Genomic DNA, 25,925 nt, shown 5'->3' on the forward strand with positions numbered 1-25,925 from the left:
GCAATATTTTATGAATGTGCTTATAAACCATTATAGACATGACCTACATAAAAAGTGTTGCCACAGTGCTGTGCCTTTACTTGAAGCGTATAGCGTATTATAAGACATTTGCTGACTTTGCTGAGTAACCCAGGACTCAGACTCTTCTTTCAAACACTGTTGTCACTTTGGCATGGAGTTATAAAGCATTATGAATGCTAAACTTATGATACGTTATGTCCACAACTTTACATACTTTACAAACCTTGTTATTAGTTGTCGTGCATGAATAGAAGCATTTATAAACGTTTTTGAATGTTTTATAAATCCATTATAATGTTTTATGAATGTGCTCATAATGCATCATAGACATGACATTCTTAAAGCTCATGCTATGCTATGCTCAGTCATGTTATAGTGTATTTTTGATGTTTATAAAACATTTTATGATGTTTATAAGAGATTTTATTTCAGAAACTTAATGTTTTATGAATGTGCTTATAATACATTATAGACACAACATTTATAGAAAGTGTTACCAGAAAAGGTAAGGAGGTAAACAGAGATGAGAGGAGGAGGAAGAACAGAAGAAGAGGGAGTACAGAGGGAGAGGTGGAAAGAGGAAGGGAGGAGGAAAGAGAGAGGAGAAAGAAATGAAGAGAAAGAAATAAAATCATCTTGATTTTCTCTCTTTCATCTTGTTTCACAGTGTTCAGTTTTGCTAAGTTCAACTCATTTTCAGTTTCATAGCATTTATAAAAAGTTTAGACTGACTTCTATTTTCATTCTTCAAATAGTCTGAAATTAAATTCCAGGCAGCTTTACAACAGACTTTCTGAAAGCTCTTGGGGAGGAAGGAGGGAGTATTCCTTGGTATGAAAGGAGGAGAGGAGGGGGAGATGAGACCTGGCAGTTAAAGATGGGTGAGAGGTGATCGAGAGGTGAGGAGGAGGAGGGAGCAAGCTAAGAAACAAGACTAAGGAGTCAAGGGTTCAGCTGACAGGAAAGAAGAAGAGGAGTTAAGAGGAGTGAAAGAGTTCAGAGGAGGTTAAATGGGACGAGGAGTGAAGGAGAGGAGTTAAAGGACGGATGAACTGAGGAATTTAAGGAAGCAGAGAAAACTCCCTGGCACAGAGACAGAAAAATAAACAAAATACCAACTTCAGTCCTCAGGGATTTATTAACTTTAAAACTCTTAAATATGTTTGCTCTCAAAATGAGAAGGTCAGAGGTCACTCTAGGAATTCTGTGTGTGTGTGTGTGAGCTTCACACAGATCTGTCTTTGTAAAGGAACATGAATGCATCACTGCTGGTTACTGAGCACTGACCTTTAAAAATCAGCTCATAAGATCAGACATTTTAACGATCGCTGTGAGGAAACTGGACAAGTTAATGACAGCTCTAATGCAGAACATATTGGAATGCCAGAACACAGTGTTTTTAACCTGCTAACTAGAAATAACATGTACTTCATATTTCTGTAGCTAAATCATCCATCAGTTTTTAGATTCCATTCAGGCAGTCTAAAGTCCAGCTGCTGTCCTAGAGGCCGCAGTGTTCATGACAGCTACGATGTAAAATAGTTGAACATAACAGACAGTATACTGATGATCTAGCTACTATTCTTCAGCATTACTCACGCTGCAGACAGGTTGAGAAGCAAGAGTGAAGATGAATCAATTTTTTTAATCGCAGAAGTTTAAATGTCAGACCCTGAATGCTCCTCCACCACTCCCCTGTATCTCACTGCTGCAGACAGCTTGAGAAGCAAGAGTGAAGATGAAGCCACTTTTTAATCCCAAAAGTTTGAAAAATAAACTCTGAATGCTCCTCCCCCCAAGTAAACGAGTCCATGACTCCTCTGTACCTCGCTGCTGCAGACAGGTTGAGTTCCTGGAGTTATTCCTCCAGAAGCTCCAGTCTGCTCCTTGAAGCTCGGCAGCTGTCCATTGGCTCCGTCCCTCTGCTCTGCCCCCCCCCCCCCCCCCCAACACTCAGCCAATGTCCTGCAATACAAATTTTTCACTCAAGTCCAATATTGTCATTTTGCGAGAATATGCCTATTTCGTGTCCATTCATGTTTTTATATAATGTAGTATCTAATTTACTCCTTATTTTCCTTGTACTGATGGTGGCTAGAGGAAAGGTCATCAGGTCATTAACATCTAAAGGGCTCATACTCTCTCCTCCCCTTCTTTAATTTGTACTTTATCTGTCTGTCTGTCTCTCAGACCAACAGATATCCAGGCATCAGGGGGCCTCATCTCTCCACAACACTCCCAGAACAGCGTGAACACCGTCCAGTCTGCAGGACCTTCGCCAGGTGAGCGAAATAAAATTTAAAAAAACGATATGTTCACCACACCACATATTTACCAAACTTGTGGCCTCCTCTCAGCTCCTTGAAAGAAAGCATGTGCAGACTACTTAACACTTCAACCAGCGAAGAAGTTTTCCTTATCTGGCTTTTTCATTTGATTTACTGTCAACAGCAAATGGAAGGAGGAGAAGGTCAAGGATGAAAATTAAAAATAAGTAAATGAGATAAATGATGTAATGAACCCGTTGAATCCTTCTTTGATTCTTCAGTCATTGGCACATGACAATATTTTCTCCTAGCAGTGTGACTCAGCCTTTGAATTCTCTGTCTGACCCTTCCTTCTGTCCTGACACAGCCCCGAGCTCCTCCCACACTCCTGTCGCTCGTAGGGAGCGTCAGAGGAACAGTGAGCGGCAGCGAGCCAACAGCACCTCCACCTTGGCGGCCTCTGTTGGCCTGCCCTGCCCCTTCTCCCCGTCTGGGACTCAGGACGGGCATACCAGCGAGACACTGACGCAGGTCAACTTGGATGCCATCACCTTCCCAGGAATCCCGCAAACCAGCACTGCTGGCGACAATGAAACCCCGATGGCGGACAGACAGACGAGACACAGTTTGACTGATGCCAGCGTGTCAGAAGACACTGCAAAGGACATGTATCAAGAAAGAGCCTCCAGTTTGGAGATGAGAGGAGGATATTCGGCAGACAACTTCAAAAGAGTTTCACCAACACACCTGCCCAATTTAGAGGAGGCAGCCCCACCAAACAGGAAGGACAGCGGGAGCACCGCATCGTCTCCTCCCCCATTCCCACATCCGTCCAATCATCAGCACCTGTCCTCACTGCGAATCTCAGAATCCAGCCTCTTTGGCTCCTTCGAGCAGCAGTTACCACTACAAACAGGCCAAGTGCAGGAGGAGTTTGATGAGGTCTTCCTCCAGAATCCCGCCCCTCCATCACCTCCTCTGCCAATCAAAGAGACAAGCATCGTGGAAGACTTCCCTCCTCCTCCTCCCCCCATGGAGTTGGAACAGGAAGCCGGACCTCAGACAGCAGAAAGGTTGGTTGTACAAAATATTGCCCAGTTGAAATACAATATTATCATTCTGGACCTAAAACAACTCCATCATTCCTACCAGGAAATCGTCCATCCAACATCCACCACCACCCTCCACCATCACCTCCATCACCACATCCAGCACAACCGACGACAGCCTGGGTCTTGAGTACCAGCCGCTGCCCAAGAGGGAAAAGACATCGGAGGAGCTGCGAGTGGAGACACTGGCCAGGCAACTGGTGAGTACCTGTTCTGGAGTCAGACGTCACCTTTAATAAATGTTGCTCAACCTATTTCTGAGTTTGCCTTTATTATTGCACCTACTTCCAACTCTTAACTTTGTCACGCCTAGTTCAGACTTTACTCTGACTTAAATTTTGAGGGGCTACATGAACAAAAGTACATACAAGATAATAAATAAAAGGGTCTAATTTCAGGATGAAGGTGGGAGTTGGGGTGGTGGATGAGGAGTCTTCCAATGGAGGAGGATCAATCTGTGTTCACAAACTGACAAACTGAAATTTAGTTATTTTGAAATTAGTTCCACAGAGATTATTATCGTTCTCTCCAGGTATGCCAAAAAAAGCTATCACAGGGATATTTTGAAAACATCTTACTGTTTTAAAGCCTGAACTCCAGAAATTGTGCCAATTAATACACAGCCAGAATGACTGTACTAAAGAGACGGGTACGAGTCTGCAAGTCTGTTTTACCTTAGAGATATGAAGGCGATGCAGCACCTTGAATTGGATAAGGACATGCTGGATGCTAGATTTAAGCCATATGCATCCCTTCTAAGGCTTTTCTCCACTGCTCTTCCATCACAGCCACGTCCAGCTCCCTCTTCCATGCAGACCTCAGAGTCTCCAATGATGGGTTTTGTAAATTAGATAAGAAATTATAAATAAAATATATTGTGCCCCTTTCTGAAGGCTCAAATGAAAACAAGGATTCTAAGTGTGATTCATTGGGTAAATCAGGAAAGCTGTTAACTTAAATGTAACTATGGACCTGGAGGAATTTGAAAAAATATGATTGTGGTATCTTAAATTTTCTTAAATTTCTTAAATTTAAGAAAATTAAATTTCGTGTCTTAAATTTATTTTGTAATTGTTCAAAGGTAGGAAATATTTTATTTATGAAAAGGGCCTTTATGCTGTCTATGCCATTCTGCTTCCAAATACCAAAAAATTCATCCATGATAGATGGGCAGAGGAGCTAAAACAGGATTGCTCTTAACATCATTGTAATGACAAAGGCATTGCAGAATACAAGTGCATTTTCAACATGTTTATTGGCCAGAATCCAAAAAGAGACAGCATGAATGTTACACACCCAGTAGTACAACTGGATATGAGGTGATCTCATTCCCCCATCCCCCAGCTCCTTTCTTGTTCCAAATTAAACTAGAAATCATTTTAGTCAGTGTTGAAATAGAACTAAAAATTGTGGAACGATATTCATTTTTACGGCATTGATTCTGTGATGGAGAGATCATACTTAGTGCACTCAAGTCATGGCTTAAAGTTAGCATTAAACAGCGTTGTATCTACTTCTGATGCGACCTTCATATACTTGACTCTGACTCTGTTTTCATAGTAACTAATTTTGACTCCCTCCTTGTCCTGTCTAGTTCAGACTCTACTGTACCAAGGTCCGACTCTACCTTTGGCGTTACTTGTTCTGAGTCTGTCTTGTCAAATTTAGTTCTTACTCTGCCTTATATGTTGTTACAAGTTTTATCTTTAATTGTAATATGGTAGCTTAGTCTACCATTGTCAAAGTAACCTACTTCTGACTATCATCCTCATAACAGGTTCCAACGTACCCCGTTCCCAGCTCTGACTCCTCATTTGTTGTTGTACATAGTTTGATTCTTCCTTTTTCATGGTACACAGGTGTTGCAGGACAGCTCTCTGGCGCCCTTCTTGGACACGTGGAGGGGTAAATCCACAGTAGAGCTCATGGAGGAGATCTTTCCAAACAGCAGATTGGTCGGTAAATCACCATGGCAGCGCAGGGGAAGTAGCCGATTGGATGACAGGTAATTATAACATGAGTTTTGCCTTTGAATATTCACATTTTCAGTGATATTTTAACTACGCCTTTTCAATGAAATACTTTCTGTGTTTAGCCAACACTGGAATGCACTGAACATCAGATTGATAACGTAGTTTAAACCTGGAGGAGGATGACTGTGAATGTCCTCTAAAGTGCTTTATATAACACAAGGATGAAGAGCTTGATCTCGAGTGTGTTTATTTAGCCGTAAGACCAAAATTGCAGAAAACGAAGTCATGTAATTGGAGGACGGGATGAGCACTGGGGAAAAGGACTTCCTGTAAACCATCGTTTGTCATTCTTGTTGTGTTTGCTGACACCGTCCTTGTCCTATCTGTAGCTGACACAGACAAGAAACATCACAAACCTCTGCTGTCTCTGCATGTTGTGGCCTTTAAAGTCAGTGACATTTTGAATGTGTTTTGGTTTGCTGGTGAACGTCGTGTTCAGGGGAGAAATGTGTCCTCACTGAAAGAACACAAACAACTTTTAATTTAGATGCATCATTTCATTGACCTTTGACCTTAGTGAAACATATCCTGCAGTTATACTCTTTGTAATGTTGTATTCATATGCAAGTTCAGTGTAGTTTTTCTTCAACTTCTAATGTTGCAAAAATGTTGCCTTTTGTTACTAAGCAGTGTGTCATGTGAGTTTGGCTGGGTTTCTGGAACCAGGCTAGCAAGTTGTCAGCCAGGACAGGAGAGACCAGACAAACCTGATCAATGTTTCTCAACAGTGTGTCCAAACAAAGTGATTGTTTCATGAAACTCCCTGCATGAAACTGCAGATTAATAATTACTGATCTGATCAGTATGATAAAGGTATCAGTGTCTATAAGACTAAAAGGCTCAAGTCTCAGTTTGAGGACAGATTTGACAGATGGCTTCCTGTAGTCTAAACAGCTGAACAACACTGACACCTAGTGACCAGAGTTGGTATAACAGAATGGACTTGACCTGTAAAATACAGCATTAATGTAAACTTCTATCTTGAACTTCTTATGATAGAACCTTCTTTTTTCATGGACTGAATATTAAAAACTGAAAAATTAAAAACAGTAAACAAAAATAAAATAAAAATGACAAAGGAAAAACAGGTATAAATTACATACCTTATCTCTGTAGTGGTCCTTTTATTAAATTTTGCATGTTTTTTTCCATTTTTGCTCCGTTTCTTGATTTCTTTTTTTTTATTTGTTTGTTTTTTTGTCTTTTCTGTTGTTTGCTGTCTCTTTCTTTCCTGTTTTTCTACATCAGCAGCAGCAATGTAACATTCAAATGGATAAAACAGAAAAATGGCGGATCATGGGGAAATGGCACTCAAAAAAAAAAATAAAAGAATGGGATTTCTGATTTTAAATAATGTTGTTTCCTTCCTAGGATCCAAGATGGTGTCTGTGATTCTGATCAGAGCACAGCGACGGATCAAAGGAAGGAGACTGATCTGGATGAGGATGAGAAAGACCTGAACACCAAGAAGGTAAAACACTGATTTGAAACGTCTTCTTCTTCTTCTTCTTTGACTGCTTCTTCATCATCCTGTTCTTCTTCCTCTTCTTTTTCTTCACCTTTGTCTTTTTCTTCCTCTTCTTCGTCCTTCTTTTCCTTGTCCTCTTTCTCCTTTTCATCATCCTCTTCTTTGTTTTCATCTTCTTCTACTTTTTACTATTTTAAGCTTTTCTTCCTCCTTTTCATAGTTTTCCTCCTCTTCTTCTTTGTTTACTTTTTCTTCCTTGTTCTTTTTCTTCTTCTTCCTCTTCTTCTTCTACCTTTTCATCGTCCTCCTCTTCTTCCTTTTCATATTTTTCTCTCTTCTTCTACCTTTCTTCTTCTTCTTTTTTGTCTACTTTTCCTCTCCTTTGACTTTTTCCTCTCATTCTTTTTCTTCCTCTTTTTCTTCCCCTACTTCTTCTTCTTATTATTATTATTACCTTGAGAGTTAATATTTGTAAATAATAATAATAAATAATAATAAAAAATCTCAGTTCATCCCGCTCCATATGTGACACAAGCAGAAGAACAAAACCAACCAAACCAAACCAGCCAAGCAAAAAGAACAGATGAGGATAGAAAGAAGTTTTTGAGAGCGGTGACTTGTCTTCACTGACCCTCCATGTTCTGATGCAGTACTTTTAATTAAACGTTACAGCAGTAACATGAAACGTTTGTCTGAGTATTCTTGTGTTTCTGGTTGTGTGTACCAGGTGGAGTTGTGTGAGGCTCTTAGGTGCAGTGTGGCTGCTCTGAGGCAGGAGAAGGAAGCGCTGTGTGAGGAGCAGAGGTGTCACCAGGCACTGGGGGTGAACATCGAAGCCCTGGTGCAGGAACACTTGAAAACCAACGAGAGGGACAAGTACAGCATGTTCATCGGTACGACATCTGACTGTCACTGTAAAAGAACTACAAAGGACTACAGCTCCCAGTGGGCTTTGCTGACGTACCTGCGGTGTGTCAGAAACTGAGATGTTGACTTGTGTTGTTGTGTTTGCAGGAGACCTGGAGAGGATCGTGAACCTGCTGCTGTCTCTGTGCAGCCGCATGTCGAGGATCGACAGATCTCTGCTGGCTCTGGACAGAGAGGAGCTGTCGCAGGAGGACAGAGCAGAGGAGAGGGTGAGACAGGACGGCATCTACCTGTCTGACAGTCTGTGTGCCTCTTTACTTGCCCACCCATCTGTATCTTGTCTGCACAGGACTCATATTATCTGATCTCATGTGACTTTACTAAATGCAGGTCAATTGGGTTTTTGATCCCATGAAAATGTTCTGTGTCTTGGGAATTCTCAGCTGAGTTGATGTCTCATCATGTGTTGCCTTGAATTCCTGAAGATTTTCTTTCTTCACATCCCACTGCCTCCATGTAAACATAGATTAAATCAAAAAAACACTATCCAGATTTGTAGAAGCTGATGCAAAAAAAAACTCTTAGAAATTCTCATACATGAAATTCTCATACAAGTTGTGCAGTATAATCCAAGTCTCATTTATCTAGTCATAAACTGAATACTTCATATAACCTCGCTAATGAAATCATTTCTGGTGGAAAGCCCTGAAACTTCACACACTCCTGTGCATGCTTCTTACTGTGCAGTCACACAGCATTTATAGCACAGGTTATGCTGCCACCTTGTGGAAAACCCGATACACCACAAAGCCAACAAACCGACCTATAATACTGCTACTGTACACTAACATCCATCCATCTTCGACCGCTTATTTGAAGTCAGGTTGCAGAGGTAACAGTTCCAGCAGGGAACCCCAGACATCCTTTTCCCTTGCTACATTATCCAGCTCTAACTGGTGGATCCTGAGACATTCCCAGGCCAGGGCAGAGATATAATCCCTCCACTGAGTCCTCGGTCTGCCCTGTCGTCTCCTCCAGGCTTGACATGGCTGTTGGCATCCTTATGAGATGCTCAAACCACCTCAACTGGCTCCTTTCTATGCAAAGGAGCAGCGGCTCTTCTCTGAGTTCCTCACAGATGACGGAGCTTCTCACCCTGTCCCTAAGGGAGATGTCAGCCACCCTCCTGAGAAAACCCATTTTGGCGGCTTGTATCCGCGATCTTGTTCTTTCAGTCATGACCCACCCTTCATGACCATAGGTGCAGGTGTACACTAGCAGCTTTACCAAAACAAAACAAAACAAAAAAAACATTGATATTGCCCATGTAGTGGTTAGCATGGGTCATAGTTTATCTGCAATCATATTAGTAGAAAAAAAACATGACATCATCCCTGGAGATGAGTCTGTCTTTGTTAATGTTTACTGTGTCTTCATTCATGTGTATCACTCCCAAACTGATATGATGAAAGAATCACAGTGTTGAAGCTTTTTAGTGAACTCACTGATCAAATATGAACGTTCACACACTGCTGCTATCTCAGTCATTTCGTAATATTTGCAATATTCATCAATCAGCATTTGTAATCACATGTAAAAACATTTTTAAAAAGAGTGTCTCTTCTGGGTTGCAGTGCTACACTATTGCAACAAGGTGGAGCTAAAGAAACGTGTCTCTTTTTATCCAGCGTCACAGTCCAGAGATTCATTATGGAAAGTTCTCTCGTTTGTGCTAACTTGTAGCTGCTATGGCTAATGTTAGCAGCATTAGCTTCACCCTCTGCATTTTTGCTGGTGGTTTCTGAGGTGGAGTGTATGTCAGAGTCATAAGGTTAGAAAATGATCCATTCTGATTTGCAGAGTGTCTAAATAATATGTAGTTAACTAGTTTAACATTATGGATAGTTGCCGCACAGTGATTTAGCAGGTTTTGGCAAAGTTGTGTAAATTAAATGCTGTTGAGTTTTTTTGGTTTTTTTTAATTATACAAACAATACAAGAAAACAAAATTATTATTTTTTTAAACTTTAAAAAAATATATCAAACATTTATTTGTAGGACCTGCTGTAGTAACTCTTAGGACCCCCTAGGGGTCCCTGACCCTCTGTTGAAGACCCATGGTATAAAGTATTAGTAAAGCCCATAATGTTATGTACATTCATTGCATAACTTACAAAATGTTAAAAGAATTATGCACATTTTTTAGCATGTAAGTTATGTACTTAATTAAGGTTTTAAATTATGTAAGTAATGGGAAAGCTAAGTATATAACAACAAAGTTACATACATAATTAATATTTTAAGTTATGCATGTGCCTAATGGGAAAACTATGTATATAACAAGAAAGTTACATACGTAATGTTGCAAAACCTTCTATACTTACTGTAACATAAACCATAATGTTATCAATGTTATATGTAACATTAGGTACATACTTATTTTAACCCAATGTATGGAACATTATGTAACTTCTTAAAAATAACTCAGTGTTGACTCTGGGCTCCTGGTTGTTGGTTCTGTGTTTAATTTGATCTAATTTGTGTAAAGTGATGAATATTTTGTCTCCTCCTCTGCAGGACTGCCTCCTTCACAAACGCTCTCTGCTTCTCGGTCAAACTGAAGATGCTCGGGAGCTGAAGGAGAACTTGGACCGGCGGCAGCGCGTGGTCCACAGCATCCTGTCCAGCTACCTCACTGAACCGCAGCTCCAGGACTACCGCCGCTTTGTCAGCGCCAAGCCCTCCATTCTGATTCGCCAGCGGCAACTCGATGACCTCATACGGCAGGGGGAGGATCAGCTGACGCGGCTGGCTGAGAGCCTGCCGCAGGAGCTGGTGGAGGCTCACGGTTGGTCAAGAGCGAGTCCGTTCTCATCATCAAGCCCCGCCCCCTGTTCTTCTCCGTTCCCACCGCTGCTTCCACCCTCTGTGATTCCAGGCCCCGCCCACGCAGTCAGGTCCACCACAGTGACATCACTGTGATGTCACGGACAGGCCACTTTTACAAGTGGCAGTGAAGGACAGGAAATGAAGAAGAGACGATTGGCTCCCTAAAAACTCAAACAGAGCTCGGGTGATGCTCTGAACTGAAGGAGTTTTACATGAAGGAGGAGTGGCCTGAAACAGGCTCCGTTCACACTGAAACTATGCAGACTTCACACATGAAGAAGAAGAAAAGCCTTTAATGTGCCTCATTCTGTTCACGACTGACTGTACGTTACACCTCTGCTCACCTCAACATCAGCAACCAGCGCTGTGTGAACTAAACTCACTGCTGCCAACATCTCGGATCATCCTCTGCTCTGGTTTTAAGGACCATCAGGTGTCGGAGGTTCATCGTCACATACTGCAAAGGACAATTCCAGTGTTTCGGGTAATTCCTGTATTTTTACAATTCTTAGTGAAGATGAACACAGCGATTTAAAGCTATGTTCAATTTGCCACAGTTTCCACATTTCCAGAAGTATTGCCAAGGACCTCCTCAGTCAACATGTTCTCACTCCTGACTCATCAGCAGCTTGGTCAGTGGCCTATGCTTCAAGCTGTGATGCTGCAGGACCCCACTAGTGTCAAATTTGCACTTGGACGGCGCCGTGGTCAAGTTAGCAATAACAAATATACGACATCCAGGTCGACGTTCAAAATAAAGGCACAAAAATTACTTGGGTAGTTTCAGAAAAGATTACAGTTTGAGTTGAACTACATTAGTTATGTGAGTTCACATAAGCAGTGTAATTTAAGTTACGTCACATTGTGTAAATTATGCATTTAACTTTCTCCTTCGTTGTGTTTGTAATTTAGGTAACATTATATAAGTTATGTATACAACTTATATCATGAGAAATGTATGTTACATAAACATTACATAAATTATGTAGGAAACTTTCTTGGTCTAAGGTACATACATAAAATTATAAGTAAGTTATGTATATATAACATATGTAACAAGAAAGTTGTGTATGTCATAAACATTACATAAAATACATACATAACTTTCTCTGCCAATAAGTTACTTATGTAACGTAACATTGCACACCAATTTTAACCCAGACTGTAATGTTACATAATGTTTTACTTAAGTTATGTACATAACCTACGTAACAAAAATGTTACTTCGATAATCTATGTTATGATACATAAATGACATATGTAACTTTCTTGGTCCATAATTTATGTGCATAACTTACATAATGTTGCGTAGTTATTTGAACCCAAACCATTATATTACATGCAACAGTTAGGCAAGTTATATGTAACTTATTTTCACAAGAAAGCTTGTTGCATGATCTCATAAAAAGAAGTCAACACTGACTGAACCTGATCTCCTAGATCAGAGTCCTGTGTTTGCTCAGTCCAGCAATCCACCCTACATCCTCCATATGTGGACTTTGTCATTCTTTATATGTACCCACTCACCCTTGATGGAACATCAGAATATAACAGTAGACATGAGCCTCTAGAAATAACACCAGAGGGTTCTCTACAGTCATAGTTTAAAACAGAGGGGCTGTGGCCAAGCTGCTGTATTTGACATGTTGGGAGTGAGGACAGGCTGTCTCAGTGTCAGCTCCAGTCCTGCATTCTTCAACAACATGAGGTCTCCTCGGCTGAAGGAGCCCCAGGGGTTTAATTAACTGTCTAACAATAATCCTGCTTAGACAGATGTCTGAACTAATTAAAAAAAAAAGTCAACAAAAAGTCCCGATCACACTGGAATTGCCCTTTAACAACCCTGACGGTGCTTTCAGGAACATTCAGACGTCCCTCCAGGAACTCCTTATCTCTAATGACAGGACAAAGTGAGCAGGTGTGTTATCTCCCAAAGACAAAACACTATTGTTCGAATAAAATATCATTTAGTCATCTTGTCAAAGCCTTCAGAGAGTTTCACAGGTCCTGCTCAGCTGTGGCACATGTACAGTCAACTTACAACAATACAAGAACACCAAAATCAGAGGGACACAGTTTTTTATTTTACTGCAACAAAAAGAATCCAGACTCTGGGCTCATCAGAGACACCTGAAGAGGAACTGCTTTGTTCTGATCACTGTCACATAATACTGTAACTCTACTACTGTCACTACTGCCTGTGTGTCTGGGGCTTGTAGCACTTTTTTTTAGCAGTTTGACTACTGTTTGCAGCACATTTTACACTGAATTGCTCTACTTGTGCCTCTTTAAACGTTGATGTGATGATGTCAAAAAAAAAAAAAAAATGGAAATGTTCAGATTCCAAAGATTTTCACAGGATGAAATGTTGGCTGACATCAGCTTGGTTTAATCTGGTCCAGAAATCTAGTATTTTTCTTCCTGCTGTTTGGAGTTTTACTGCCACAACTGCAACAATTACTTTCACTTTAGAGGTCATTTTTTAAAATTAGTCTACAAAATGTGAAGAACAGCAACAAATGCCACAATTTACCAAACCAAAAGATATTTAATTTATAATGATATGAAAAAGAGAAAATGTTTTTTTTTTTCATTGCAAGTAATTAATCAATCATTGAAATTGCTGGTAAATGTTGTGTCAATCAACTAATTAATTAAACTGACCAGTTGTTTCATCAAACCACTCGCTCAGTTTTGGATGTAAATCAAGTTTTCTAAGTTCCAGCTTGTCAGTAACAAGCTGTCTCACAATATTTTCTGATCAGACCATGTCGCAAACAACTGCTGAAGCTTACCGTACATGAAGGACAAAAGACAGTGTGATCGTTTTAGCACTCTGTTTTTTTTTTTTAGTTAGTGATGTCAGCAGAGGATCAGGAGAGGAGGGACATGTGATCATTCATCATCATTCCTGAGCAAACATGTTTGAAACCTACAGGAAATGAAGGCTAAAAATACATTTTAAAGGAGCACTCCAAGACAAAATAACTCTGTTATATGTTTGAAGTCTCAATGCCAACAAACATAACCTTGGTGACATCACTATGACATCATCAGGGTTATTTACTCAGACTCCTCCAGAGCTTTCATGACCAGTAAACTGATTTTTATGCATAAAGTTGGTTGATTACCCCTTTAATCGTATTTAAACTACCTTCTGGTGGATTCATCATTGCAGCAATCAAACTTTTTTTCTGTGAACTGTTGACAAAAATCGCAACGGCGCAACTATCAAGTATTTATTTATGTTGGAATAAGAAATGTTCCAATTTTGTGATCAGATGAGATGAAGTACACAAGAAAAGGAAAAAGGTGCAATGTTCAACAGTCAAGAATACAGACATTAATCATAACAATAATAACATCATGGAAACCATGAGAGGCAAGTGAGAAAAAAAAACCAAATCTGGTAATCTATTTTTGGTCCTGGTTGTGCCAGGATCATCCTTCTAAGGTTTGATAAAAATTAAATAATGTAAAATAAAAATCATCTGTGAAAATATGTGAAAAAAAAGTTTTGGCAGGTGTTTGTTGTTGTAATGCTCATTTTGGCCACAAGAGGCTGAAGTGCACCACTGCCTCATGTTCTACCAGGATTAAAAGAATTCATGTTTTTTATGATCCTGGCAAAAACAATCACCTGCCACAGAAAAAGTAAATTAGGAAAATGACCGTGGAAAAGCATTTTTTTCACTTGTTCTTAAGTCATAAACACAGGATTAAAGCTATTAAATCAGACTTTTAATAATGGATCACCAGATTTTTTTTCCTCACTTGCCTCTCAGGCCTTCTGTATAAAATAGTAGTAATGTAAAATGTTGCATCACTGTCTTTTCTCCTCCTCTTTAAGTCATAATCATAAAATATCAATTCTGATGACCACAGTATGATTATTTTGTGATGATCATATCTCCCACTTTAGAGCCATTAGTCTGTCTGTCAGTGAAGGATCAGGTTTGTTTTTGAGCTGCATGTTGTTAAAATGACTTAACAGTTTTGCCATGTATCAGGCGCCATTTGGCTTCCCTTCCCTTCAATTCATCTGGGGACTCCAAACGACACAAAGAGCATCATAATATTTATTGTTTAATTAACAGGGTCAGCGTTGTGTGGAATCTAAAACACAGAGGGGGTTTCAGTGGATGTTTTTACCTGTTTCACTTTACACCGACACCACATGTTTCATTTGACTCGTAGTTTTTAGAGCACCTTTTAAATATTCTCACTTTGTCATTATTCTCCAAACACAACAGCACACAGTCTGCCTTAATATGTCCTCATCAATAACCCAGATTTTACTGTTGATTACTGTTTGTTTGATGTTATTTGCAGAGGCACAACAGAATATCTCAGACATTTTGTGGTTCATCGTTGAATGAAATTCAATGTTTGTTTTATGAAAGAAGAATGATTAAATAACAGCTCCCGGTTTTTGCAAAATAAAAGTATTTTGTAAATGACTTTGTGTCTTCGTCAAAATGTCTCTCTCTCACACACACACATACACAAGCCCTTTAAAGGGGAAATATACTTTTTATACTTTTGACTCTACTATATTTGTTAAGTACCTGTAGTTACTAGTTACGTTGCATATGACGATTTTAAAAGCCTGCAATGAACACAGAAAACACAATGATTTGTTTATACATATACAGTACATAAAAATATATATATTTTTTTATTTTTGTTTAGTTTCAGTTAGTGGATTTGCTAATTTCAGTTTAGTTTTTATTGTTTAAAATATTTCATTTTAGGTTAGTTTTATTATAATATGAGGTTTTCTTTTCAGGGGTGAGATGTAACAAATTCAGATTAGGTATTATAATATAAACACAACATTTTGTGAAGACAATTGACTCACAGTCCTGTAGACATCCCAATCTCAATAAACAGATGCACCAATGCCTCCTCATGATGTGTGGACAAATTTGACAGAAACTGACAAAGATTAAAATCAACAACATTTGCTGTATAGTTTAGGTAAACAATATTGTTTCAAGTAGTTTTCATTCTTTTTTTAAAATAAAAATGTCTTCGTTCTGTTGTTTTCTGGTTTAGTTTTTGTTAAAACCTTGCAATAAATACAATTAGCTTTACTGCAGCCAACTACCATACTAAAATTCATCTTGCATATGAATGCATCAATCATAAAATCGTATAATATATAATAATTTAATAATAACAGAGCCCATTTTGACCACATACTCTTTTGTGCCAAAAAGGATGCATTATGTGTTGGATAATGGAATTCAATATGAAAATGCATTTTAATGGAACTAAGGATTATTTTCCCAAATTGCAGACACGTCATTGATGGGTTTTCATTTAAGTTTCATCTTAACTCCATAATTATTTGTGCTTTTTAAATTCCACCACAGACTAGAAAACTATGTATGGACGAGTATTAGAGCCAGGAACAAGGAAAATCACGAGAGGAGGAAGTTTATATATATACATATACATATACATATACATATACATATGTATGTATATATATATATACATATATATATATACATATATATATATGTATATATATATATATATAATATATATATATATATATATATATATATATATATATATATATATATATATATATATATATATGTATGTATGTATACTTGCAGTGCAAGTTTGGCTTATTCCTTGAAATAGTATTTGAAGGTTATTCTCAACATTTCAACTTTATTCTCAAACTGGAAAAAAAACAACAATACAATAACAGTCTGATGATGTACTAGGCCCGGCATGAGGAAAATTTTTTTTAAATGTCCATAAATACCATTTTGAGAATAAAGTCAATCTAACATGTAAATTTATACTTTAAAATCTTCCTTCTCTGTTTATTTTTTTCCCCTTAAGACCAGGTCTTATACTGAAAATTCAGCTTTATTCTTGATATTTTGACTTTATTTTCAAAATAAAAGAAAAAAGTCCTTCTCTCATTTTTTTCTTTTTTTCGTTATACCTGGCTCTAATATTCTTCTGCACCAAACTATTATCAGCTGTGTAATAATAATAATAATAATAATAATAATAATAATAATAATAATAATAATGTAAATTATTTTATTTATTCTGTTTTTATCGACTAGTTAAATAAATATTCATCAGTTGCTTCACTTCTTTTCAAACAAAAGAAAAATATTTCTTTTATTTTGATCATAAATATGTTGTTACTGGACAGTCATCATACTATTTAGCTGTGAGACAGCAGCAATAAATCCATCATTCTGACACATCCGGGTTACCTGCAGGAATGCAGCAGGTGGGCGTGGCTAAAATACCTGAGGGAGGCGGGGTTTTACTGCTGTCTGACAGAAACCTCCCCGACCTTTGATACCAGCAGCAGGCAGAGGAAGACAGAAACTGCAGTGAGGAGGAGGAGGAGAATGGCTACAGACCTGTCCCAGGACTCGGTCTTACAGTTTATCCGGAGTGTCGGGGGCTCGGTGAAGAACTCGGAGCTGGTTCAGCATTACAGAAACTTCATTCGGGACCATGCAGACCGGGACAGGAACCGCGAGCTCTTCAAAAAGTTTGTCAACACCGTGGCCACCGTCCAACAGCTCGACGGCGTCTCTTTCGTCGTCCTCAGAAGGAAGTACAAAGGACGGGTCCCTCCCGGAGACAGTGGAGGAGGCTCCCCCGGGCCGCTGCGAGTCCCTGTCGGGAGCAACACCGAGCCTTCCCCGGAGAGGGACAGACTGAACCCGTCGGGGAGAGTAGAGAAGACGGGGCAGAGGGCTCAGCAGAGGGAGGTGATAACACCCGCCCCGGCGGGAGAAACCGCCGAAACTACAATCCTACCTGCTGCTGGAGTCATTCTGAACAACAACAACACTGTGGAGACAAACTTAAACCTCAAACAGGTCCCCAGACCACCGGATAGACCGGCAGAAAACACCCCCAGTCTGTCAGAGCCTCATGCCCAAGAACAGCTCACTAGAGTGGGACAGCCCAGGCTGGGTCCCGGCCCTCCTCCAGGAGTCACACCGGTGGTCAGACCCAGCCAGCAGGTCCCACAACCCGTGAGAGGGAGGGAGGCGTACCTGCCGCCTGGAGGAGGTCTTCGTCAGGAGCCTCCTCTTCGTCACATCAGTCATCGTTCTGAGGAGCCTCCTCTTCATCATGTCAGTCGTCATCTTCAGGAGCCTCCTCTTCATCACATCAGTCATCGTACTGAGGAGCCTCCTCTTCATCATGTCAGTCGTCATCCTCAGGAGCCTTCTCTTCATCACATCAGTCATCGTTCTCAGGAGCCTCCTCCTCATCATGTAATTCGTTATCCTCAGGATCCTCCTCTTCATCACATCAGTCATCGTTCTCAGGAGCCTCCTCCTCATCATGTAATTCGTTATCCTCAGGATAACTTCCTTTATCACGGAAGTCATCGTTCTCAGGAGCCTCCTCTTCATCACTTCAGTCGTCATCCTCAGGAGCCTCCTCTTCATCACTTCAGTCGTCATCCTCAGGAGCCTCCTCTTCATCACTTCAGTCGTCATCCTCAGGAGCCTCCTTTTCATCACATCAGTCGTCATCCTTGGGAGCCTCCTCTTCATCACACCAGTCATCATTTTCAGGAGCCTCCTCTTCATCACATAAGTCGTTATCCTCAGGAGCCTCCTCTTCATCATGCTGGTCGTCATCCTCAGGAGCCTCCTCTTCATCATGCCAGTCATCATTCTCAGGAACCTCCTCTTTATCATGCTGGTCGTCATTCTCAGGAGCCTCCTCTTCATCATGTCAGTCGTCAGCCTCAGCTTGCCCTGCAGTCTGAAGGAGGTTTGCGTCAGGAGCCTCTTCTTCATCACACTAGTCGAGATCCTGAGGTGGCCCTGCAGCCTGAAGGAGATCTTCATCAGGAGCCTCCTCTTCATTACATCAGTCTTCATCCTCAGGAGCCTGTTCTTCATCATGCTAGTCCTCATCCTCAGGAGCCTCCTCTTCATCACGCCAGTCATCAGCCTCAGCTCGCCCTGCAGTCTGAAGGAGGTTTGCATCAGGAGCCTCCTCTTCATCACATCAGTCTTCATCAAGAGCCTCCTCTTCATCACACCAGTCGAGATCCTGAGGTGGCCCTGCAGCCTGAAGGAGATCTTCATCAGGAGCCTCCTCCTCATCACACCAGTCGAGATCCTGAGGTGGCCTTACAGCCTGACGTTGATCTTCAACAGGGGCCTCCTCTTCATCATGCTGGTCATCATCTTCAGGTGGCCCTGCAGCCTGAGGAAGGTCTTCATCAGGACCCTCCTCTTCATCACACCAGTCATCAACCTCAGGTGGCCCTGCAGCCTGAGGAAGGTCTTCATCAGGACCCTCCTCTTCATCACACCAGTCATCAACCTCAGGTGGTCCTGCAGCCTGAGGAAGGTCTTCATCAGGAGCCCCCTCCTCCTCACCCCAGTCTTCAGGTGGCTCCACGCCGTGTCAGACACAGGCAGAGCTACAAATCTGCTGTTTCTTATGATGATGATGAGGAAGAGGAAGAAGAGGCGGTCCCGGTGAGGCGAGGTTCAGCGGGAGGAGCGTGGCCCCTGAGCACACCCCTTGGAGATGTGTCGAGGGCCATCTCTGCCTCCTCGCCGTGCATCATAGACCAGCCTATGCCTCCCTCTGAAGCCTCCTCTTCATCAGAGAGGAAGCTCCCACAGATTTACATTCAGGATGTGAAAGGGGAGATGCGGCCCCCTGATGAGCCATCTCCAGACCGCAACGCCCAGAAGGACCGCAGGTACTCGCAGCCTGCAGGAGTCCAGCCGGAGCCCAGGCGAGGGCTGGATCAGAGCCAGAAGGTGGGGCTGTCATCCAGCCACATCAGCGTCTTCTCCCAGTCATCTGATGCAGGCGTCCCCAGCAACGACTGGCCACCACCAGGCTCCCCCACAGGACCGCGGAGGAACAGCAGTTATGAAGATCTACTGGACAGAACAGGTATTTAGTGACAAACTTGCAGATTGCAAACACCTTGTTTCACGCTCCCCTTCCAAATATGTAGGAGACACTAGGATGGCTGTGAAACTCACAAATATTGCAAAAGGCCCTCTGTAGAGCCAGTGTTAGGTTTGTCCACTCAGGGCTACTGTAGAAATCAGACAGATATAGTTGTTACTAGCTCAATATTGACAGTTGTATCAGTCTGTATTTTATTAGCGTGTGTTGTCTGATATGTGTTGATTTGAAAACCTTTTTTTATCAAACATAATACAGATTGTTTTGTTTTTATTTTATGTTTTTAGGGTTATAGCTGGCATTTATTTTAGATATGACAATGGATGTTATATGACATGGATATAGATGTGACAGGTCAGTTTGCAGGCAGAGTTACAACATTCTTCCATCTGAAGAACAGCATGTGGAAACGCCTTAAGGCAAATCACTGTTGATCTGTAGAGAGCAGAAAACTGACACAAGTAAAAGAAAAAAAAGTTGTGGCTTGTCTCTTTAACCCTTCTCTGTCAGCAGGCGGGTCCAAAATCCAGGAAGTCCTCCAGCGGGCCCAAAGGACCAAGTTAGAGTCGGAGACGCATCATGCCGACAGTAAAACCTCAGTGCCTTGGCATCACTCTACAGGCCATCTCCATGACGACCAGGAGTCTCCAGCTCATTTGTCACCATTCCATCACTCCACAGGCAATCTCTGTGACGACCAGCCCAGAGCTCGTGCGTTGCCATGGCACCTCTCCACAGGTCAGAGCTAAAGTTTGTAGCACATTTACATGATGAAGCAGCTGTCAGTGGAACGTACAGGTCATGTTGACTTTGTTGATCCCCTGACCATAAAATGCCATTTTTTATGAATTTGTTGAGATAATTTGTTATAAAAAATGTCAATATTCAGACCAGAATTGATGTGTTTCATCACAATACAGTAATATAATCTAGTTTACAGGCCAAAAAACATATTTAAAGTGTGCAGTACCTCGTTTGAGCAGCTACAACCACTTTTCCTTGATATACCTGGAGCTGACATGTTGTGGGACCTGACTTGTTTAAACCTTCCCCTTTACTTCACCCAACAGGTGATCTTTACGACCACGAGGAGACAGAATCGAGCGACGGCTCCACTTCCTCACCGCCACTGCGACAGCGCCCGGGGGTCGCCAGGCAGCTCAGCAGCCAGCTGAGGAACAGGATGTGCCGCAGCCTGGGCGCCGACCTCGACCAGCTCCTCCAGGAGGAGGCGAGGGGAGAAGCAGGAGGAGGAAACGAGGCGGCCCGTCTGAACCGCCTCCATATGATCTCCTCCTCTCTCAGCCTTCGCTACAACCTGTCATCTTCCTCGCTGTCGTCCTGTTCCACCCCGCCCCGCTGCCACAGCCTCGCCGACCTGGCTGAGGGGGTGGAGGGGAAAAGAGGGAGGAGGAGCGTCTCCACTGCTCATCCTGAAGGCTCCAGTCGACAGGTGAGACAGTGGAGTTTGTTTTTGTCAGAATTCCAAGTTTAAAGTTGAAATTCTTAGTCTACTTTTACAACAGAATTCTGAGAATAAAGTCTGATATCCTGATGGAAGACAAAAATCAATCAATCAAAATTATTGTCCTAATCCTCATTTCATGTCTTTTTTTTTTTTTTTTTTTTGAGATTTCTTGCTACAAATCCGGCCCAAACTTTTTTTATACAGCAGACATGATAATATGATAACAGTTGAGTGATGCCAGGAGGGAGATTGATCAATTGTTGTCTGTTCCTGTTATCAGTCAGTGGTTCCTCTGGAGGCCAGGGAGCACGCCTGGCTGGTGAAGGGGGCGGCCGGTGCCTGGCCCGACATCTACTCCCTGTTCAGAGAGGACTCTACCCTGCTCAACAGACGAGACTTCATCTCCGGCTTCACGGTGCTGCACTGGATCGCCAAACACGGTGACCACAGAGTCCTCAACACTTTATGGTACGCAGCTAACTGTTCGCTCTGTCACGTTACACTCAGTGAAACAGGAAGGTCTGGTTTATGTAGTGTTCTGAGAGTGGTTTCACTCCAGAAAGAAATAGTTAGAATAGCAGAAGTAATTAGTGGTAAGTGACCTGCTCACAACGGTCATCAGTATGTTTGTGATTGATTCAGGGGTATTTCAACTCCAGCAGCAGCCTGAGGGTGATATTGGTCAGGTTTTCATGAAATGTTGTGTGAATACTCATGCTCATGTTGTATGACCTCTAATAGCTTCTCTGAACTCTAGTAAACATTACGTAAATAAGCAGCCTAACATTTTACCTGACTTAAGGCCAAACAGTGCTATGATGCCCCTGACTGTAATGCCTTACAAACATAATTCTAATGTGTCTCACATAACCATATAATGGCTATAATGCATGATAAACATACTGTAATTTGTTATACTGTGCTCATAGCAATGTATAATTATAGTTACAAGCACTCATAACAGTAATTATAACACGCTATGACCGGATGTCTCTAATGCATTATAAAGATACGTCTAATGTGTTACACTTTATTTATAAAAATGCATAATTATAGTTATAAGCACCCACAAATAATAATGCTTTATAGCATTAATCATAAAACATGACACATGTCTACAAGGCATTATAAAGATACTTCTAATGTGTTATTTATTATTGTGTTATTATTCTTATTGCAGTGTATAATTATAGTTATAGGCACTCAAAAATATTCATAATTCTTTATAATGATAATTATAACACTATGACACAGATGTCTACAATACATTCTAAAGATACTTCTAATGTGTTATACTGTGCTTATTATAATTTATAATTCAAAGCATTATATTAATGATGCTGTATAGCAATAATTATAATGCTTTATGACACGTCTATAATGCATTATAAAGATACTTGTAATGTGGTATACTGTGCTTATTTCAGTGTATAATTATAGTTATAAGCACTCAAAAATATGAATAATGAATATTCATTAATACATTATGACTCCCATGTCTGTAATACATGATAAACATCCTGTAATGTCTTATACTGTGTGTACAGCAATGTATAATTACAGTGATAGGCACTCAAAAATGTTCATGATGCTTTATAACAGTAATCATGACACTCGCACATAGAAAGTGTTACCCTTTATTCTTTAAAATGTATAATCTTAAATGCATGGGGAAATACAAAATTAAGGATTAAGAAATTAATGAAGATCTTCAAAGTTTTGTATCAGTCACAATGCTTTGAGAGGTCATTGACTCATGTCCCACAGAAAATGAATAAGGACAAAACCAAACTTTGTTTCGTGTCACACTGAGAGTTGTCACCTTCAGCTGTATGCAGGTACAGTTTAATGCTGTGTTTAAAGCTCACATGCTAATATTGATGTATCACAGTGCTAACAGTTAACACATTTAGCATGTAACATTAAGCATTAAAGGGGTGGAAGTAATTCATTACAAATACTCAAATTACTGTAATTAAGTAGTTTTTTGGGGTACTTTTATGAGTAGATTTTCAAGTCTGTACTTTTACTTGTACTTAAGTATTCATTATGCCATGTAATTGACTTAGTTACTTTTAAAATCATAGTTGTGTGCTGAGTACAATTTGAATTCATATCCAGACCTATTATCTGCATTTCTATAGCCAATAAAGTGATTTGATAGCAAAAAAACAACGAAAACCAGGACATATGGACAAAAAACAAAACAAAACCAAAAAAAAGTATATTTAATGACTGCTCTTTAATTGATTTTTCATTAAGAATTTAACCAGTTAAAATGTATTCATGGATATTTAATCAGTAGTTGTGGCAGTAACTGCACCTCATCTAACTTTGTTTTGTCTGCTGGAGACATTTGCTGAATAAGGAAATAAACACTTGAGAAAAAAGACAAAAAAAAAAACAGCCAATCAAAATAAGGGAAAAAAATATTATATCAAATCAATTATTAATGATTAATTGATTGTTAGTGTTTTAACTATTGGTAAAGCAAAACACAGAAAATTTAGAGCCCTAGTCTGGAGAGGTGATGGTGACATCATCGGCTAAAAGTAAATAATACTCTGAATATTTTTTTTTTTGATAAATACTTTGTACTTTTACTTAAGTATTTTTCTAACACTAGTACTTTTACTTGTAAGTGAGTGATATTTTAGCAATGTAATAGTACTTGTACTTGAGTACAGATTTTCAGTACTCTTTCCATCTTGCATCAGGAGCAAAGTAGAGCTGAGGCTGAGAGGGAGGTCATCAGTTTTAAAGCTGTCTTGTTATGAAGTGAAGTGTTGGACATGTGGGACTGTTGTCCTGCTAATGGCACTTAAAGTCAGAAGAAACACTCTGTGGACCATGAATGTCTGTCTAATGTCATGACAGTCCAGACAGCTGCTTGTGAAATATTCACTCTCACCAAATGACCCACATGCTAATGTAGCTAAAAGAACTGCCAGCACTTTAGCTGACTTGAATTTCCATCAGAAGTTATTTGTTTTCTTATTTTTTTGTGTGGTGAAAAACTGACCTTAAAGGGGCAGTTCACAGTAGAGATGTCTGCCTTCTGTCCAATATAATGGGACTATATATCGCTCGGCTTGTGGTGCTTAAAGCGCCAAAAGATTCTTTTGAAAAGTTTTAAACCAGCTATTCTTTCCAAAAATCATGGTAATCAAGACAATCCACAGACCTTGTTGTGAGCAGTTTCAAGTAGGAGCTACTTCCTTTTCCATTAGAAAAGGGAGGGGGGCGTTGGGAGAACAGAAAGAAAGTAGTTCCTATATGAAACTGCTCACAACAAGGTGTCTGGATCATCGTTAGTAACTGGGTTATGATTTTTGGAAAGAGATGCTGGTTTTGAATTTTTCAAATGTATATTTTTGATCCTTTGAGCACCACAAGCTGAGTCCCATTTAGTCCCATTATATTGGAGAGAAAGAAGACATTGCTAAGGCTGATATCTCCAAAATTCTGCATATTATCCCAAAACAGTATAGATGGTTAAATAGCACTGAAGGGCCAGAGGAAATACATTTTTGGGTGTGCTGTCCCTTTAACAAATGTCTTACAGTATCAAAATACACTTAAGAATATTTAGTAAATTAGTTTGTAAAAACTTGTTTATGTCTAGACATCAGAGGCAGATATATTTACAGACACAGATGTTCTCTGGCTGTGGTTTCAGGTATGGAGTTCAAAAGGCTGGTTTGACCTTTGACATCAATGCCAGGTCAACATGTGGCCACACGCCCCTCCACATTGCCGCCATGCATGGCCACAAGAACATAATGAGGCTGCTGGTCAACAAGTTCAACGCAGATGTGAAGCTGAGGGACACGGCGGGAAAGAAGCCCTGGCAGTACCTGGGTTGCACCACCTCCGTAGACGTCTTCCAGCTGCTGGGAGCTCCACCACGGGCCGCCGTGAGAGCAGAGGGAGGGGTCAGTAGAGCAGACTCCACCAGGAGACCGGATCCGCATCAGCGGCGGCGGCGGCGGCGGCATCACTTCTCGTCAGCTTCGGGAGAGAGGCCTCTGACCATTGCAGGCACAGTGAGGGTCAAGAGGTCGTCATCTCTCGCTGCGTTCCTCAAACACAAATCGATGCGTCGCTTTCATGGACACCAATCTGAATCGTCCATGTAAAAACGTCCACTGATGGATTAAGCTGGATTTTCTTTGGAGACTTGTGAAATTTGGTTTACAAACAGAAACCAGGTTTAAACCTGATTTCAGCCTCATGTCGCCGACATAAACACACCCGATGACACAATGTAGTTTTTTTTGTTGTGAAACATGCTGTAACAACTTTTTAGTGGCCATTCCCGTTTCTCTTCAGTTGATTTAGGCTTGACAGAAGTCTCTGCAAGCATATGATACTCACCTATACCCTGACATGCCAGTTTGTTACATAGAACCAACTGGGAAGTTGTCCTTTGAAACAGTTTGGAAAAGGGCAGGCACTTTGAAAAAACACTTGTCTGTCTGTCGTGTCTAACACGGGATAACTTCAACCAGTCAGATCAAACTCTTGCTGCAGTGGGTCGGGAGAAAAGTGAAAACATCTTTTCCATTGAGAAAAGCCTTCAGTGTCATTCTTTGCTCATTGAAGAAATACTCTCCAGTTCTGATATAACTAGTGCTGTCACATTATCTACGCTGACCTCTTCAGGAGCCGCCATTGCTTGTTCAAGATGAGTCACTTCCATTGATGAGTCCCGCAGTGCAACACAGTGGTTGGACAGTTTTGGCAGTCATCCTGCATCATCAGGATGCATGCAGGGAAATCAAACTCTGGTGACTGACAAATGTTTGTGCAGCACTTAAATGCTCCCGATGAATATATTTATGTTTT

At 40.7% G+C, this 25,925-nt stretch overlaps 2 protein-coding genes across 4 annotated transcripts in view; both read left to right on the forward strand.

Moving 5' to 3' along the window:
• shroom3 (shroom family member 3) overlaps positions 1-11,085 on the forward strand; it is an 85,118-nt gene extending 74,033 nt beyond the window's left edge. For both annotated transcript variants that reach the window (XM_084745627.1, XM_084745628.1), the window contains 8 exons: positions 2,212-2,303; positions 2,656-3,361; positions 3,441-3,597; positions 5,257-5,402; positions 6,802-6,901; positions 7,626-7,791; positions 7,913-8,034; positions 10,343-11,085. In XM_084745627.1, coding sequence (XP_084601753.1) covers positions 2,212-2,303; positions 2,656-3,361; positions 3,441-3,597; positions 5,257-5,402; positions 6,802-6,901; positions 7,626-7,791; positions 7,913-8,034; positions 10,343-10,747 — 1,894 coding nt within the window. In that variant the 3' untranslated portion in view covers positions 10,748-11,085. The remainder of the gene's footprint in view (positions 1-2,211; positions 2,304-2,655; positions 3,362-3,440; positions 3,598-5,256; positions 5,403-6,801; positions 6,902-7,625; positions 7,792-7,912; positions 8,035-10,342) is intronic.
• A 5,920-nt stretch (positions 11,086-17,005) lies between these two features.
• Positions 17,006-25,669, forward strand: sowahb (sosondowah ankyrin repeat domain family member B). 2 transcript variants are annotated; one of them, XM_084745629.1, is made up of 5 exons: positions 17,006-19,591; positions 20,120-20,347; positions 20,680-21,062; positions 21,358-21,545; positions 24,757-25,669. In XM_084745629.1, the coding sequence occupies exons 1-5, from the start codon at positions 17,050-17,052 to the stop codon at positions 25,214-25,216; spliced, it is 3,801 nt and encodes a 1,266-aa protein (XP_084601755.1). In that variant the 5' UTR covers positions 17,006-17,049; the 3' UTR covers positions 25,217-25,669. The 2 variants fall into 2 exon arrangements, with proteins under 2 accessions (XP_084601755.1, XP_084601756.1); XM_084745630.1 differs by having other exon boundaries at positions 20,123-20,347.
• The last annotated feature ends 256 nt before the right edge of the window (positions 25,670-25,925 follow it).

This window comes from Lutjanus erythropterus, chromosome 20 (assembly GCF_056507025.1).
Source record: "Lutjanus erythropterus isolate fLutEry1 chromosome 20, fLutEry1.hap2, whole genome shotgun sequence".
In the NCBI taxonomy this organism is placed as follows: Eukaryota; Metazoa; Chordata; class Actinopteri; order Lutjaniformes; family Lutjanidae; genus Lutjanus; species Lutjanus erythropterus.

Excerpts from the sequence above, each read along its gene's own strand:
- sowahb (XM_084745629.1), top strand. The coding sequence starts at position 17,050 with ATGGCTACAGACCTGTCCCAGGACTCGGTCTTACAGTTTATCCGGAGT. Across the intron at positions 19,592-20,119 it reads AGATCTACTGGACAGAACAG|CAGGCGGGTCCAAAATCCAG; the intron begins GTATTTAGTGAC and ends CTTCTCTGTCAG. Across the intron at positions 21,546-24,756 it reads AGAGTCCTCAACACTTTATG|GTATGGAGTTCAAAAGGCTG; the intron begins GTACGCAGCTAA and ends CTGTGGTTTCAG.